Source organism: Halyomorpha halys, unplaced genomic scaffold (genome assembly GCF_000696795.3).
Source record: "Halyomorpha halys isolate HHAL.00 unplaced genomic scaffold, Hhal_1.1 Scaffold599.1, whole genome shotgun sequence".
Taxonomy (NCBI): Eukaryota; Metazoa; Arthropoda; class Insecta; order Hemiptera; family Pentatomidae; genus Halyomorpha; species Halyomorpha halys.
Genome location: NW_027108603.1, coordinates 693,284 through 712,505, shown reverse-complemented (window position 1 = coordinate 712,505; position 19,222 = coordinate 693,284). Strand labels below are relative to the sequence as shown.

At 27.8% G+C, this 19,222-nt stretch overlaps 1 protein-coding gene across 1 annotated transcript in view; it reads right to left on the bottom strand.

The window, feature by feature from the left end:
• The window catches only part of mal (maroon-like), a 24,788-nt gene extending 9,155 nt beyond the window's left edge, over positions 1 to 15,633 (bottom strand). The window contains exons 1-10 of the mRNA XM_014426868.3: positions 15,049 to 15,633; positions 11,956 to 12,112; positions 11,727 to 11,851; positions 10,037 to 10,319; positions 6,779 to 7,030; positions 4,390 to 4,485; positions 2,879 to 3,056; positions 2,613 to 2,729; positions 459 to 832; positions 283 to 381 (exon numbers count right to left, since the gene is read on the bottom strand). Of these exons, the coding sequence (XP_014282354.1) occupies positions 283 to 381; positions 459 to 832; positions 2,613 to 2,729; positions 2,879 to 3,056; positions 4,390 to 4,485; positions 6,779 to 7,030; positions 10,037 to 10,319; positions 11,727 to 11,851; positions 11,956 to 12,112; positions 15,049 to 15,133 (1,766 nt within the window). The 5' untranslated portion in view covers positions 15,134 to 15,633. The remainder of the gene's footprint in view (positions 1 to 282; positions 382 to 458; positions 833 to 2,612; positions 2,730 to 2,878; positions 3,057 to 4,389; positions 4,486 to 6,778; positions 7,031 to 10,036; positions 10,320 to 11,726; positions 11,852 to 11,955; positions 12,113 to 15,048) is intronic.
• Between the last annotated feature and the right edge of the window lie 3,589 nt (positions 15,634 to 19,222).

The following is a 19,222-nucleotide window of genomic DNA, read 5'->3' as shown; positions in this document are numbered from 1 at the left end:
ATATACAAAATTAAAATATTATTCTAATATTAAAAATAAATTATTTCACTCAACTCAAAATTATTAAAGAAAAAGAAGGAAAATTATCACAAAAAGAAAAGAAGAAGAAGCAAAATTATCATTCTGATTTATTTTTTTATTTTTTCAATAAAATATAGGAATATACAGCATAGGAGAAACATATTGTGTGTTAGTGCTCTATAAGATTGATATAAAATAAAAATGAACACAATAATAAAACCAGTTAAATATGTAATGTATAGAAAATAATAAATTGATTACCTGAGGCCTGTGGGACAAAGTTCCCATTGGCTAACAGAAAACCTTCCACAAGACTTGATAGGATAAAGGAACAAATGACTAAGTCTAGGGAATTTCAATCTGAAAAAATTTTAAAAATCTCAGAATTATAAAAATAAAAAACAGCATAAATCATTTACTAAGAAAATTTTACTTACATTTTATTGTCATTTGTAGTTTTTTCAGTTTGTGATATAACAGTGTTTAAAGCTGGATAATTGTTGCAACTTTCATCAACATTTTCAAGCCAATAATAAACCAAGTTAATAGCAGCCAATTTATTATCAAGTGAATTTTTTGAAACAAGGAAATCTTGTACATGCTGCTTACTATCGTCAGCTAGTAAACCAGGATTATTTTTCCAATTAGTAGGATACTTTTTAATTGTAGGTTTCATAACAAAACACGTCTCAATAAACTCCAAGAATTTTGTGACATCATCAATAGTAGTGTAAGGTCCAAATGAGACACGAACTGAACCTGTGGGTTTGCCTTCAATCAGATCATTATCATCACCACATACGTGTCCAGCCTTAAAAAGAAATAAAAAAAATCTAATAAATACAGTAATTAATTTTAAAATAGTAGAAAACCAATAAAAACAGCCAAGTGTCATCTTTATAAATAAAATTAATACAATGAACATTTTTAAATGAGCTATTCTCAAACAAATGTTAAATAAAAAAAAAAGTGTTGATTATATAGCATGCAAGTAAATGACATGATAAAAGTCAGAGGTTTATTTAATTATAGATGCGGTAATTGTGGTTGTAATAAAACATTTGATTAATCCAAAACTATGATTCTAAACCTCCCACAAGTCATATATAGTTTAACTTACTCTCATTCCATAATTTGAAATATATCTCAGACTTGCTTACAGAAGGGATATTCATACCAAGAAAACTGTGTTAATTACTTATAAACAACAAGTAAACCAAGTGTGGTGACACTCCTTCACACAGATAATTCCCTTACCTTGCTATTATTGAAAGTGGGAGAGCCAAAAATTGTTCATAAGATTTTCTAAATTAAAATATCATTTTTCAATGCATATAAATATTTATATATATATATATGATTTGAAAGGATTAACAAAACACTTTACAAGACTATGAAATGAGTGAGGGAATTATACTTAATGAAAATACTAGCCACCCACCAGTGCTTGGTTTACACAGTTACACATCTATCTGAATACTGATTGCTTCAAAAAACAATTTAAGGTTATGAGGGTAATGACATAAAACCTTTGTTCTCTCCTTTTTAGTCACTTTTAATTGATGCAATTAACAGTTTAAACACTTCTAATTATAGTTTTAAGACTAGAAACTATGACAAATTAAAAAATTAATATATATATATATATATATATATATATATATATGTGTGTATATAGTTGACCGTAAAAATGTAAATATAAGAAGATGGTCAGGGTTACGGTAAAAAAATTATTTGTTCTAAACTAAACTATTTGTTATTTTTTTTACCGCAACCCTGACCATCTTCTTATATTTAAAAAATTAATAGAATATTTTTCATATCAAGACACTATTTAAAATACAAATGGTATCAAAGTCGACTTTGGACACTGTGGGAAATTACAATTTGAACTTTTAAATGTGTTTTCAAATAAAATAATTGAACAAACAGTTTAAGAATCAAACAAAAAAGCAGAAAATAGGTTATATCTACCTACTTAATTTGTTTCGAAATTAACAAATTTCAGAAAATGCTTTATAAAACCTTGGAAACTTAATTTGATTTTTTTTTTTTTTTTTTTTTTTAGAATATCCCGTATTCTACCAATTGTCAACCATTACCATTTTCTGAGATAATTGAATTTGAAGTAATTTTAGAAAAAATGTCCAGTAGATTTAGATGAGCTCATTCACCTTCCTCCCGTTCACAAGTTTCTTTTCAAACTTTAAACAAGTAATGTCAATAACACTCACTCATTCTTAATTTTAAAAAATGGACTCTAATTTGATTCAGCAATGACAGAAAACTTTTAAAAATTAAATGTTGCAATAATAAATTAGGTAATTAAACTTTTTAAAATATGGCTTTAGAATTGGATTTAGTTACCTCGAAATTCTCAGAGCAGTTTTACAATAGCGTTTGATGCCATACTAGTCTTGTCATATTGCATTTTAAAAGCCTTAAACTTTCATTTCAGTTTCATAACAAATTTTTAGGAAAAGCCCTACTTTGGACCAAGGAAATGTCAGATTTCACAATAAATACACCACATCTGTAGTTTAATATTAAATATTTAAGTATTGAGTTTTATATTAAGTGATCAAAAATACCTCATAATGTTTTAGAACCTCTCTGCTTGTAAGACCAAGGTGTCTTCTACAAGCTCCTGGATTGCAGAAACAGCCAGTCCTTAATTGAATCCCATGCAGATTTGATAAATTCATGACCTGTAAAAGAAATAAAGTACAGAAAGAAAATTTTTTATTCACAAACACGTTCAACACGGCTCATGGATGGGCCTTGTTGGCTAATGAATAAAATTGAATAGCCGTGCTAAAAGTGTCGCAACTAATACTATTATAATAATATAACACACCTCAGCATATCCAATATATTCACCATTGGCACGAAGAAGATTGAAATTTAAAATATTCCCTTGAGTTAAAATGTCACTGTAATCTGTATCAGCATATATAATCGCCAAAGGATTACCATTGGCATGATGCAACCTCAGCAGGCAATGGAAAGCATATCTTGTCAAATCAAAGCAATGTCTAATAGAAAGATAATAGATTTCTGTAGTAGAGCATCCATTTTTAATGAAAAATAAATCTTATTTATTAATAATACTAATTAATAAAACAAATAAAAAGCATAAATTTAAAAAAAATACTGACAAAAACTGGTACAGATTACACTTTCAAGTATAACAATGATGTAAATTACGTGTAAAAGCACTGATGAAAGTCAACTATTTCACACCAAACAAACAAATTTAAATAACAGAAAAAAACAGCCCCTTAATTTCCCTTTAAGATACTAATCACTCATGGAAAACGTAAGAATATGATGGTTATCTTACAGATTTTCTATAACCTTTAATTTCAGTTCCTAAATCGGACAATAAGGACAACATTGTGGAAGAAAAGGGTAGGAGGATGCAACCCCTTCTCCTCCATTAAATTTAAATCCAAAAAGTTGAGAAATTTGAAAACCTACTTCAAACTGCAAAAATGTTGGTAAAAATATCTTACTCCAAGAGTTACTAAAATTCATAATCAATACCAATATCACTGAAGTTATGAAAATGGGAATAATAAATAAAAATAAAATTCTTGTCAATAAAATTTTGCAATATTTAAATGAAATATTCATGTCAATAAGAGTTGGGAAAATTAAAATATTATATAATTTTAATAATCCATTGAAAAATGTTGGAATTCTTTCTCTTCTCCTCCTCCATCAAATTTTATCAATACTTCTTTATTCAAATTTCTCTTTTACTGAAGATAGGAAGATGTTAAAACGATCAGAGAAAACAATTCCCAAAAAACCTCTTATAGGACATAAGGGAGAAGAAGAAAGAAATGCATTAATAGTCAAATTTTATACAAGTAATTAAATAAAATTAATAAGATCTAAAACCAAAGCCTAACATCTCAAAGATATTTGGATGAAATCTCTAGCATGTGTTAATAATTGTTTTCATAGTGATTAGGATATCTCCACTACCTCTGCTATCTCCATTATTTATTTTTTGGATTTATTGTACAAAATATGGTATATTTAATGAAACTCTCATAACCGCACGTAAAAATTTTAAGTGTATCAAATAAAAAAACCTTAGTACTGAAGTATTAATGATAATTTCAGATCTTTAAATTAAATTGCCTGATTGTAAACTGAAATTTTCCTTTACAAACTTTAGAAACTTATCCTTTACAAATATAACATTCTCAGATGTTTGAAGAAAAATGCATTTTAAATACATATGAGCACAAAAGTCTAATAACTTATTGAATTAAGTCATTTCATTTGATTTTTCAAGTCATTTTATGTAATATTGCAATATAACAATTATAATAGGAAATAGAAAACACAACTTACTTGGAAACCTTATCGAGGCTCACAATTTTTTTATATATCCTAAACCCATGATCCAGAGAAATAATAGACAGGAAATTAATAGTCCCATCTTCAAATCTACAAGATAGAATCAAAATCTGAACTCAAAATTAAGAAATATAAAAACTTGACAATTCAATGTAGATTTTAAAATAATGGGTTAATTTGGCCGTATAGCTAATTCATATTTTGATATCAGAGTTTTTTATTTCTTTGTATGAGGTGTTTTTAAGAGAAAAACGTTTCCTATGCTTTTCATAGTAAAGCTGCCATACTCAAGAGCAATAGGTATAAGTGCTATAAGTAACCAATAATATATATTGGTATATAAAATAAAATAATATATATATAAAATAGATAGACAACCTAAATAATAGGAAAATAATTAAGATAAAGAAAATTAAGAATAAAATAGATCATCTTAAACACATTCATAATTATGACTTTATCACAAGAATAAATTTAGAATAAGATCCTACCAACGAATAGAAATATTTATCACATGAAACATTATTGACTCAAAGCTGATAATTTTTAATAAATAAAGATTTAGTGATTTTTTTAATATGAATAATTGATTTCATTTGTATCATTCTTCAATGCATTTCAATTACACCAAAATTAAGTTTATTTAAAATATTGAAAACAAAACTGTATCCAACTACAAATTTTTATTATTTTGTAAATAACACTTATAATTAAAAATAAGACTGAAAGTTAGAATCAGTTATATCAATATTATCATTACTAAATATTAATCAAATTATAAAAATTTTATCTTTTTAACATTTCTAATTTAAAAGATTAGCTTTATTGCTAATTCATGCCATGAATATAGGAGAAAACATAAATACAAATTAAAACACTAGATTAAAAAATATAATTTTTTTTTTTTATAAATGTCATAAATACTTTATGGTATTCCAATTGAAGTTCATATTTGTTGAGATGATTTCTTAGTAATGAGTCTACTAAATATTTTTTCATTTCCCTACTTCACCTGAATTGCCTTTAAATACTTTAGTTTAAAACTTATTTATTAGATCATGATCACTAATTAAAATTAATTACCCATTTTACAGTTTACTTCTATTGTCAAAATAATTATATTTGATACTCAGTAGTTTTTATAAATTAGCAAAAAAAACTTTCACTATATTTTTTAAATAAATCAACTTTTTCTGATCAGATTTATAAGAGTATCTGGTTACTTTGAGTCCTTAATAGGGATTGACTGCTGGGCCGTCTTCAGTTATTGGGTAAATGAAAGTTTTTTCTACTACCACATTGCTGCCTCTTTGCATTATAAAATACTTGTTAATTAGTTTTTTAATCTTTAAAAATTTAATTCACTTGTCTTGTATGATGTTTTAATGTGGTCTTATACAGAAGGTATGTGTAAGTCTATGTGGAGTGTTCCATTACTAGCATAAAATGGAGATCGTGTAATATGATCTAGTGTTTTTGATTGAAATGTTTGCAGTTTGTTTATGTGAGTTTTTTTGCTGTACTGTATATTTGTGTAGTATATGCCCAAATGGATTTCAGTAAGTGAGTGTACGTGTGTAGTCGCTGTCTCAATTTTTTACATATAAAATATACACATTTTCTTTTATCATCAAAATTAATGACCATTAATTAATCAATATTAATTAACTATTTATTTATATTTTTCACAATATTCACATTTTATTGATCGGTTTCCAATGTTTCTCCTCTGTTCATGGCAATTGTTAACAATTTTTAGATTTTATTTTACAAAAGAAGTAAAATATACTACATAGAATGAAAATTAAATGAACAGAGCTTTAAACTACTTTTTTACTTTTTGTTTCCATTAGTTAAAAAAAAAAATTACAGATCAGTTTCATTTTCAATTCAGAAAAAATAACTATTATTTTTGACTCAGTTTTGAATCTTACCAATTAATACGAAATGAAAGAAGTAACAGGAATGTAAGCAGAAGCTAACCTAAATTTTGATAATTGATGGACATCATAAAATTGATCATTAATCATAAAAATCATAAAACCTGATTCATGATAGAAATGTACTTTGTTCTCGTTGAGTGAAAAAATCATCTCATAAGTTTATGAAAAATCATGAAATTTACAACAGTGAAGCTGTCTTTTTAATTCACAGAGGAGATTTAAAATTCATAATATATTTAAATTAGATTTAAATAATGAATTATATATAAGAACAGTGTAAAATAAAGCATATAAATAAAACAAACACAAGCTTAGAGTGGATTTTAGTAGGAACTGTCTATTATGAGTCATGAAAATAAAACAAATCAGTTTTGAAAAAAAAAAAAATCATTAATAGCAGATGATATATGATCAATAATAGAATATGAAATGACATATACCTCTCATGAAGAACTGGTCTAGGCACAAAAATATTTTTATTGCTCATTGCAACAAGAACAGTGCCACCTCCATAATATGTTTTCTCTAAAAGAAAAGAAACTGAGTTCCGTACAAGCAGTGCTCCAAGTCCAGTTGGATATCCAAACATTTTATAGAATGATATAGCGACAAAATCAGGTTTTACTGAAGATAAATTCAAACAATTTGTTGACATATAAGTTGCTGCATCCAACAAACAATACCAATTCGATCTAAAATAATAAATTTTATAATGGTGTACATACTCATTTACAAAAAAACCTATATTATAAATAAAATAAAAATAGATTTATTATTTAAACATTAATTCATCTATTACTGTTACCTGCCCCATACATCAAACCCTATAGACCCATGGGGCTTAAAAGAAAAAAAAATTAAACATTAATAACAAAAGCTTATACCTTTACAAACAACATTTACATACGGATAGTAAATTAATATAAATAGTTAAAAATATTATCTCCGATCTCATCTTCTTTTTATCATTCTTGGACTCAGAAGAAATAGGGGAGTTTCTTCTGTTTCCATATAGACAGGTTTAGCATTATCTTACAAGATTGGTACAAAAAAAACATAATTGAGTTTTTTTGTGGTTAACATTGGTTCAGAAACATCCTATTATTTTTTTTATCACATACATTTTCATGCTGTATATGGTTAAGAATCCATTCTCACTTAGGGACAGAATAGTTTTTTAATTTTAAAATTTAACGCTAAATACTAAAAATAATCAAATTTACTATTTGCAGATTACAAATAATGTTTTTATATTATCATAAATAAATTTATATTAGGGTCATTCCAAGTCAAATCACCCAATAAAAATTAACTTGACTCCCTCTACCTCAGATTTTGATTGAACTTGACAATATTGCTTCAATTATTGTCCTGATGATACCTTAAAATTTTTAGATGATTAAATACTCAAGTTTAAATCATAAACTACTCTTAAATATATAGACTAATAGATTAATACAAATTATGCACAATAGAAGAATATCTTTTAAAATTCAAAAGCTGATGAATAATTACATTAAACAAAATATTTTCACTTAAGTTGTGATATCACATAAATCTGAAAATATCAGCAATTCAATTTTTATAATGCATACAAAAAAAAAAAAAATCAATGTATCATTCCAGCTATCCATGTATCATCTCAACTATCATTTTGTAGGATCTTTATATTTTTTTCTAACCTCAAAAATTCTTTCAAGGTGTCTCTAGAAAGAATATTTTTTATTATTAGTATTTTTTAAATGGTATAAATCATTCTAGAGACATCTTGAAATATTTTTCAAAGCAAGAAAAAAATATCTCTATATATAAAAATCCTACAAAATAACATGAAACCAGATGTCCCAAGAACGATTTTTTTTTAATTATAAAAATTAATATTGCTGAATTTTTCAATACTTATGAGGTTTTACAGCATAAGCGAAAATATATTTTTTAACCTAAGTACTCACCATCATTTGAATTTTAATAGATATTCTTTTATCGTTCACCATAATTAAAATGCCATTTATATTTTTCATCATCTAGCAGGCTAATAAAAAAAAATTAAGAGTATTTTAAAATAAATTTGTGCATTCTATCATCTCTAAGACTCTAAACATTATGGTTTGGAAAACAAAATAACACATAATAATATTTTTAAAAATTAAATTAAAATATTTTTAGTCTGTTGGGGGATTGCTTAAGGTTAATAAGAGCATTTTTTGCTGCTTTTACACGTAATAAACCAAATTCCTCTAAACTTCTAAATTGCATCACAGAATTTTTATAACTTTTTTTTATTTTTTATTTATAAAAGTTTAACCATCCTAACCCATTAATTCTTAATCTTTCATCCTTAACAATCCCTGATAATCCTCCAAGGCGTCTGAAAAGAAGATGGCCACTGGACCTTCTAATTTAAATTAATGTTTGAAGTACCATCACTGGACGGTTCCTTCCCAAGATTTTCAAGTGTATATGAAACATACAAAATATTTACTTATTGTATTATTTTGTACAGTTGTAAATTACATTAAATAAAAAAAATAAATAAAAAATTATAAAAGTGGTACATAATATTGACCAAATTGAAATTTGTTATTTGCTAGAGAAATAAAAATATATGCTGGTATAGAAGTTAAATTTTTGTTTTCAAAAACAAATGTTAAAAAAAAAAAAAAAAAGAAAAACAAATATAAAGGTAAATAAATTAAAATAAATAATAACAACATAAAGGAGTTCAGTGCATTAAGTCTCTTGACAGGGCCACTATAATCTTCTGCTTCTGGGCAGGTTGTAAGGGTTTGTGAATGGATATTGCTCGAGTAAATAAATTGGAGTTTAGAATTAATCTGTAATGAAAATTATTGAATTATTTTTTATTTTTTTTAACGAAGTATGGAAATATTTTTATCTAAAGAAGAAATATTGGGATGGATTTCAAGATTGCAGAAAGTTATAATGTAAAAATAAATCATAGATTAATTATTTATATTTTTATGAGAGAAATGCTTTATTCACACACAATGAAGTCAAATATTTTGGGTTGGTTTGTGATAGTTTCCTAATCAATCTATCACTAGACATAATATAAATACACTTTTTTTTCTTTTCTAATTATAACTATTTGCCACAATGAAATGTTATTACCATCAATGGATTAGAATAAGATCATTAATAAATATCAACACCTATCTTTAGTCATTTCATAACTCTGATATTAAAGTTTTTCTTTTATTTGTAGGGATAAATAAATAGTTGATAAATCTTTCTTTTAGTATCAGTTTAATATAACCTAATCTATCATGTCAATGAGTTTTTTTCTTCGTGGAAAAATTACAACAAATATCACATCTATTAGACAAAAGTTAAGAATCCACTGACAGTATCTGAGTCTCCACTAGGTCTTCCTAGAATAACAACATTCTTAGCAGTTGATATCTGCCATAATTTTAAGACCTTACAGTTTCGGTTTTGGAAAAATTTATTTTTTCTAAAGAAATCGTTGTGTAAAAAACATTTGTCATTTATTCTACTGTCCATCAATGTTCTTAGGAATTGAGTTAGTGTAAAGAACGGAAAGTGTAAAGCCATCTCTTGATTATTATAAAATTATTGTTAATCCATATACTTTCCTTTTTCTCTTAAGTGATAGTGACATAACATAAATACATTATTTCAATTGTTCTAAAAATAATATAAATTATAACACATACTTTTTGCCAGTCACTCCAGTAAGTGCTCCCTGATGAACTTCATTAATCCATGAAAGTGGATATTTTACACCTGAGAAGTTACACTGAGCAGAATAAACAAACAAGGAATTAGATGTACAAGTAGATGAATCAACTGAAGAAGAGCTCTTAAAGGCAGAAATAGTATCCTCATGCGATAGACAAATGTTTTCAATATTTTTCTGGCTGATTATATTTCTCATACCCAGAACTGAAGTATGGTTATCTTCCATATACATGAAAACTGACTTTTCTGAACTGATATCTAAAAAATAATGAACAGAATGTGTACATTATCACTGCATTTGGTTAAACAGATTTTATAGACGAATAATCTATTTCTTAGCAAATAATAAAAGCCATCCCTTATGTAGACATATATATTTGTACCAAGCGAATCAACTTTGAATCAGATATTAAAAATTATAAGGAGAAAGAAAAACTAATTAAAGAAACTTCATATTGAAGGTAAAACATTTAACCATCTTAGATGTCAGGATACCTAATACCAGAAAGAAATGATCAACAAATATACTACCAGCAGAAAATAATCAAATAAGGCAAACCGAAGAAGACCAACTCGGCTAAGGTGGCTAAAGATCAAAAAGATTTTTAAGCTAACAATATATTTATCTATTATTACTTATATTTCAAATGTGATCACATCAATATTTTTACTTTCAGGATAGTTTATAATGCTTTTTATTTTATTATTATTATTTCTTTCTACAATATTAAACTGAACAGATTAGTTTAGAATGAATTACTCAAATATCAAAGATGTGAATATAAATGAAGGTAAAAAAAACAGGATCTTTTTTTTTTATTGATTAATTGGCATCAAAAAGTTTTAAATGAAAATCTGCATCATTCTGGAGATTTAGATTGAAAAAACAACAGATTTAAGGTAGTGATACATTTTTCATATTCTATCTTCATGAAGAATTTAGATTTTCATTTTGAATTTATTGATGCCAATTACTTAATTAAAAAAAAATTAAGTAATCTGTTTTTTCCCTCCATCCTTCAACTCAGGTCATATGTTTGTCAGAGAGCTCATTAATCCATTTATTGCTGATGACACCTATAGTGAATTATGTTTTAATCTAGACTGTCCATTCATGAATTATTTATTATTGAACATAATCATGAAATTTTCCCAAAAAATTTTTTTCCAAATTCTGTCAGAGAAAGTCCTGACCAATTCCTTCCATAAAAAATGGGTAAAGAAACATCACAAATGGGTCAATTAAAACATCCCTAACAGGACTGGGCATTTAAAACTATTTGCTTTATATAATATCAAATGTATAATCCATCTGAGTAAACGGACAAGAGAAATATTATAACCATTTCAATTATTTACAGCTTATCTTTACAATAATAGCAACTTAACTACAATTCCTGTCACTGTAATAATTATTTCATTGTGTTTCAAAAATATCATTTAATAAATTATACATAACAATATATAAAATAATTAAATTCACATCAACTATTATATAAAAAATAAACATAATTAATAAAATAGATTTGTTCACAATGATAATGTTTTCAGATTTCATAAATATGAATTTAATCAATAATTTAGTAAACATACTTTATAAATAACTGAGTCCAAGATGAGTTCTGACAAGAGTTAATATACGCTGTGTTGATATTAAATACATACCTTTTTCACTGCCATGTTTATTCGACCATAAAAAAGACTCTGCAACTAATTTCAAAGCAGCAGTAGCCCCAGAAGTGAAAATAATACTATATTCATTGGAAGTGGTATTGAAATGTTGTAAGATTCTGAAAGTGAACGGTCATTGGTTAGCAAGTGAATAATATTTTTATGGGAACTATCTTTAATGGTAACTATTATAATTGTTTTAAAATGCTGGGAAAAAACTAACTTATAACGAATCTGGTCCACAAAATCAAGGCAATATTTGCTAGTTGTACTACCAGAATGAGGATTACCAAATACATTATTGCGTAAATCATCAAAGATGGAAGACACTTGTGAATCACTATATGCAGGGCACCCAGTATGATCCAAGTAACATATGTCTGAAAAAGTATCATATATCAGTAGCAAATTGATTATTTTAAATAGAACAAATTTAGGTAAAGCTAAGGACCAGGATAACATAAGCAAGTCAGATAACTCACCATACTAAGGTCACTATTAGTAAATAAACAATGCTATACTCAAATGAACTGAGTAGTGTTAGGTAAAGAGCCCTATTTCACCCTTATCTTAATCACACAAGTCAGAACAAGACTATAATTTCAACAAAAAGCTCCTCACTAGAGATGGATCTGGACAGGAGATTTATGGAAGAAAAACTATATGTGATATTAAGCTTTCACATATAAATTAGATACTAGGTAATGAATTCCCAATATAAAATTAGCCTTCTCGTAAAATACATTTTGTTTATAATGTCTAATATATTTTTTTATTTTTTACTTTCATTACTCTTGAGTGTCACATAAAAAACGAGAAGAATAGAAAGTAAATAAGATCATTTTCAGAGCTTTATATCTGGATATCTTATTTTATAGAATAGGGATCTTTTTAGCACTGTTAATGTAAGATGTGCTACATTTGGGTTGCAGTTATGTGATGTTATACTTTCCTGTCCTGATAAATGAATAAAATGTTGACTAGTTCGTAAAGACACTGTTAATGGCATTTGAGGGATCTAAGTATAGAGGAACTTAAGTATATAGAGAGAAATAAGTATATACCAGTACATATATACTATAATTTGTAAATTAATTTCAAAAAGTGAGAATGGTGTTATGAAAATGAAAAAAAAAAAATGTTTTTTGTTTTTAATGTTCTTTTACTTTTTCTGTGTATACATGAAAACACACCTAAAATTTAATGATATATGTTATTTTGAATTTTTTAATACATAAATAAGATGAGTAGCATTAAATGTATATTTGGGACACGTAAATAATTATAGATTCGTCTCAATTTTTTTTGTTGCGAGAGCTACAATCTATGGTAATTTGAAGTGAATAGGATTGATTATTGAGTCAAAATATCATAGATTGGAGCACTCCCAATAAAACAAATTAAAAAAGAATCCCAATGTCTGCACTGGTGCCACCTGAATATCCACTTACCCCAATTTACCTTACTTAAATTATTATTGAAAAATAATTAAATTTAAGCTTTTTTTTTTTTGTTTTGTTCTGCCCAGTAGAAATCATTTATGCAATAAGGAAGTAAGTAACTTTTTTAGGATTGTATTTAAATTCAAGATCGCTGCTCTAAAATAATTTTTTAATTATTAGGTGTATCTAACTATTTCAAGACTGTAAGTGAAAGTTGTGAACTATCAGCAGAAGAAAATTTTATGTTTGACATTAAATATAACATTAGGTAAAACTAAATATTAATCAGATCATAATTTGATATTGAACAATTCCTCAGGTTAGTGACAAACAACAAAATCAACATAAATTCATTTTTTTACAATAGACCAACTCATCATAAAAGAATGTTCTTTGAAAATTGAAATATATATTACACTTTGTAGTAGGTGTTTTTTTTATTTAGGGACATCATCTAAAAAGTGCATTTATATAGATATGTTTAACATTTAGATGATAAATTAACAATGCTTTTATTAATGCATTAATTATTTAGTATGCTATTAATTATATAAATATGTGGTTTAGAATGTAAAAACAAAAAAAATTGCATTTTCCAACTTTTAATATTTTTTCTTAATAAAGAGTTTGGTGATAAATTATCATAAGGTAATGAGAGATAGTTGCCCGTGGATGATTTATAATAGAAGGGGGGTGATCAAAATATAACACAAATAAGTTGAAATAACTTATTTAATCGTGCCAACGTTTCGGCCAGAATTTCTAGCCTTCATCATAGATAAACAAGCAAAATATGAAGTTTAAGTAACTTCATATTTTTCTTCTTTATCTAATATTATGGTTACGTATTTCATTTGTTACATATATTTTCTTTCTCTTAATTTTATTTTTTCTTTCGACAATTTTAATTTTTAAATTATTAATAAACTAAAATATTCATATTTCTTTGCATTATATAACTTCAAATTTTTATTTTAGTTCTTTAATTATGTTATTTTACCTACTTGTTCAATTACCTACACATAAATTTTATTTTCCACTTCTTTCATCTTTTTAATTTTATTAATTCTTTTCTGTACAATTATTTACTTTATGTCATTCTGTTATATTTGATTTTCTGTATTCATTGGTTGTTATCTTGTTCTGTTCTTAGCCCTGATGAAGGTAAGAAATTCTGGCCGAAACGTTGGCACGATTAAATAAGTTATTTCAACTTATTTGTGTTATATTTTGACCGTACCCCCAACCATCTTCTCCTCGTATATCATAAGGTAAAATAAATCATTCCAAAAAATGGTTACATCATTTAAATATTTTTGAAAGCAATTCTTTTACCAACTTATAATTCAACAACAAAACAGCCAATAATAAAAAATTAAAAATTTGACTGTTTCGTAATTCTACACCTTATAATACAACAAGAAAATATCATATTATAAAGAGTATATAATACAATATTAAGAGTGCATATTATTAGTATTAAGAGTATATGTTGTTAGTATAAAGTGTATACAAATACAATGTATAAGAGTCATTAAAAAACACATAGATGGTAGGATTTTAAACAGACTCATAAATAAACTTGAATAGACAAGAATATGAAATAAGGAAAAATTTATATTTTATTTAAATTATTGATTTAATATATCAATACAAACAAAAATTACACCACAGAAGTAAGCCTGCAACTAGGTGTTTGATATGACAGAAGGGGTGTTAAATATTTATTGCAGACAATACCTCACAAAACTAACAGAGCTAGTTTAATATTAAGGTTATCACATTCCAGACAATGAATCAATGGCTAATTCAAATATATCATGTTAGTACCTAAGAAATCATTTACCATACACCATTAGTCATGAGAGAATTACCTTTCAGTCGTTTAAACTCATTTTGTAAAACTAATTTTTCGTCTTCATTAAAAATTTCTCGATACTCTACTTTAGGATCAAACATTTTGCGTTTCGTAACAATTGGACGATACTGTTTTTAATAGGAACTGAGTCAAGGTAGTGTTTGATACTTATGTAACTTGTTACCCAATGTTAACTCAACAGACGATTAACAAAAGTGTAATTAGTGTGCTTATGTCATGTCTATAATCAGTGATAGCTTCAAAATAAGGAAAATTTTTTGTAAATATTTGTTTCCAATGATTAAATAACTAAATGCAATAAGAGATAAAGTGCAACAAATTTATTTTTGTTTTTAGGAAAGAACACCAAACAAGTCTTTCCAATCACAATTAAAAATTCCACCCACAAATATGTTATTTCGTTGTATAAAACGAAATACTTCAAGCATATAACACAGAATCCAAGTGTGCAGCAATTTTGATACTTAAAGATACGTAAATAAATATCGTTCTTAATTGATTCCTTCAACATGACCTTCCTAGAAAATTTCTTATTATCTTTTCGATCAAGACGAAGACGAAGATATTAGTTCATGAACAAAAACTATCAAACTGATCACAAACGTGAAAAATATCATAAAAGCTATCATCAGATCCCTTTCTCGCACTAAGAATTTCTCTGGACGTGAAGAACCGGCCGGTTTTCTGCCGGAATTTGGATCCGGAAAAAGGTTAATACGTTTGCCAAATACATCCCAAGATTCCGCGACTGACGAGTTAGATGCGTGCAACTACTGTGCAGTTCCCCCTCAAATCTGAATTCTGCCACAAGGTTCCCACAATAAACTAATTTTTACCATTCGGTTCGCTGCTGAGCCTTTTAAACTCAGTAGTCCTTCATTTCCAATATTAATAGAAAGTTCCTAATTCCCTTGTGAATTTCATAACATCAGGTACGGGGTCGAAACAATAATCATAGATAAAGAGTGTACCCTATTAACAAAACAAAATATAAAACGGGTGTTAGAATTTTCAAATTAGAAAAATTACGCAATTAATAATTACTTACGTAATAACAGAGCATTTTTAAAACTTGACTTTCTCTGGTTTAATAATGTTAAGATGAATACAAATCACAAAGTTTTAGTCAAATAAATATGATCAAAAAATTGTCAGTTATATTCAGAATATTTTTGAAGGAATCATTTCTGTTGTATAACAATGTACATCTGAGTAAAGATGTATAACAATGTACATCACGCAGATGTACATTGTTATACATCTTCACCCATCACAGTATTTCTGATGAAAACCTATATTGTGGGTAGAAACATTGGCAATCAATAAATAGTTGAAAACTATTTTTATATTTCTTGACCGCAGTCATGACCATTCACTTCCAAAAAAAATCTAAAACAACTGAAAGACAATAATTTTACAACATTGAACCCACAAGAGAACCCATATCCGTTATAATGTGTATTCGGATGTAATTCATATAACATGGAAATATATTACCATCTTATTTTAAAAGTATTCATAGTTTACGACTAGGGATAGATCCGAGGTTTAACAGGGCTCTTTTAACAAGGATCCACTATTATTAAATAATTGTCGTTCAGTAACTTTAGAAATCGGAAAAACATAGGTTTCACTTTTAGACTCTGATACCTTCGGAACTCCGTGTATAGAAGGCTATTCACTATGACTACGTTCCCGCCAAGTAGGAAGAGTGAAAACGAAGTTTTATCCAGAAATTTTTGGTTGTATTTTTAAATAGTTATTATTATTATTGGCGCGAAAGACCGTGGAGGTTTAAGGCCTCGCGCGATGTCCTTAGGAAATACATCGCGCGTTTCATGACGTGGTTTTCATAGGATGGGTTCGTCACTCCCACGCCTATTTTTGTGAATGCCACCCATTGGCTAACGGGCCTCACAAATGCCCGGGGGGAGGCTGTAAGTGAGTATAGTTTAATTATATGCTTGAAAAAATCGCGGGATAATAGAGCCGGGGGCTCGAACTCGCAACCTTTGGGTTGGCAGACAGGCGCGTTACCACGCTGCTGCGATAGAAACTCGTTGAACCTGAGAGCGTTGCCCCGGATCCAACTCCCCAGCAGAAAACTAGTCGAATATTTTGTTTATTTCTTGAGTGATAAGATCAAAAGACTTTTTTTGGGAAGATAGTACAAAGAAATTTATTTAGAACTATATATTTATATATTTCTCTTCAAGCATCAAAATTACTAAATTTTATACTTGACGTAGTTCTTGTTATTTGATGAAAAAACGCATTTACTGATGGAATTTTTAATGTTGATTGGAAAGTCTTCCCTAGAGTTGAGGAGAATACTTACAGCGGCATGACAGCTGGTTGCCGAGTCATGGCCCTCGCTACTAGCTTCCGCCAGTTGTCTCGATCTTGAATTGCTACCTTCGGGTTTCAGATCCTAAACAGGTGTTTTCCATTCTAATCCTACATTCAGCTTATCTGAGTCTTTTCCAGACGTATAGCCAAGACTCTGTCCAGATCGTTCATGAGGGAATTTAATTCATTATTGGACTTTCTCCGCTCTCCCTCAACGCCAATTGGACCAAAGATAGCGCGGAGAATTCCGTGCTCATTGACTAATTAATCATGCTCGCTATTCTTAGAAAAGTGCCGAGTTTCGGAGCCTTTAAACAAGTTAGAACTGTTTCTTAATGTTATATATAGTAATATTTAGTACTTCTGGCAAGAGAATTGCTCCTGTAATGCCTTCGAAGCTCATCAAAACACCTTACTCGCTTATTTTGAAGGAGTGTTCATTTGAAATAAAAGCAGTACTGATTGTTAAGAAATTACAAGAAAACATTTTGCTTGCATATCAATTCTCTAAAACCATTTGAACATAAAACACAACCATTATCGGTAATCTCCCACAACCTTTCCAGAGTATATAGAACTCTTAGTTTTTTTTTTTATTAGTATTTCTGATAAAATTGCAGCTCACCGAGTGAAGGGGTTCACTCTCTATTATATTTAAAAAAATTAAATTAAATTACTCTATTTATTTAGTGAATATCTAAATGCTCAGTTGACTGTCTCTACAACACTATAATCTGAACACGAGTTAGATGAAGCAGTTGAATTCTTCACCTCAACTGTTCAGAAAGTAGCCTAGTCCTAACAAGTTCACTGTCATGCCCTCAATATATCAAGGATCTCACGTACTTCTCCGTGATCTCCCATGCTCTTCAACTAAAACAAGCTTCTAGGGTATTTTTGTATATGGCATAAAAGACTTTTCTAACCTAAAGCCAATTCTCCCAAGTTCTTACTAATGGGTTGTATATATAAAAAAAATATTACCGTTTTTCAACCATATTTTTTTTTTTAAATACTTTTTATTTGTTGATAGATATTACAATCTGCCAAACAGTTGTGGGCAATAGGTAATAATGATGAATGATCACATTCATACTAAAATAAAAATACAAATAAATAAATGATTGGAGAACTTTGCGGGGGGGTGCGGTCAGCAAAGAACAACATAAATAAACAAAAACATATTTATTTATTTTATGCCGACGTTTCTAGGTCTTCATCAGGGCTATAGAACAAAAGAGATAACTGGTGCGCACAATGGAAAGTAAAGATTAACCACGAAAAGTCACAAAATCTACCATCCAGTTTACACAGACAATTGTCTCTCGTATGCCATGTCTACAAAACTCATCACATTTCCTGATAGAAATCATTTTTATAGGCACAAATAAAATTTGTATTAATGTTGCTACACAAAATAGTATTTTAGGGTTTCTCGAGGTGGCCAAAACAATTATAAATTTTACATTTTCAACAATACACAGTTTAACAAAAGAGAACTAAGTCGTTATGCAATCGGGCGGTTTTGGGCTATTCTCGTTCGAATCGGTTGTATCTATTTTCTCTTTTTTTTTCTTCGGTCATTCTTACAATTATGTTATATTTTGTATTTATACATTGTTCTTAATTGATAACTGGTTATTTTTTTTAAACCTACAGAATTAAAGATACTTTAGCAGATTTTTTGTGGATTCGGCATTTAAGCCCTGTCAAGACTATTTCAATGAGGATTAGACCTGTTTTGTATTACAGACATGCATTCAGCGAGTTCAATAACATTGTGAGAGCAGTTTTTTAGATAATCGAAAAAATAAAAATAT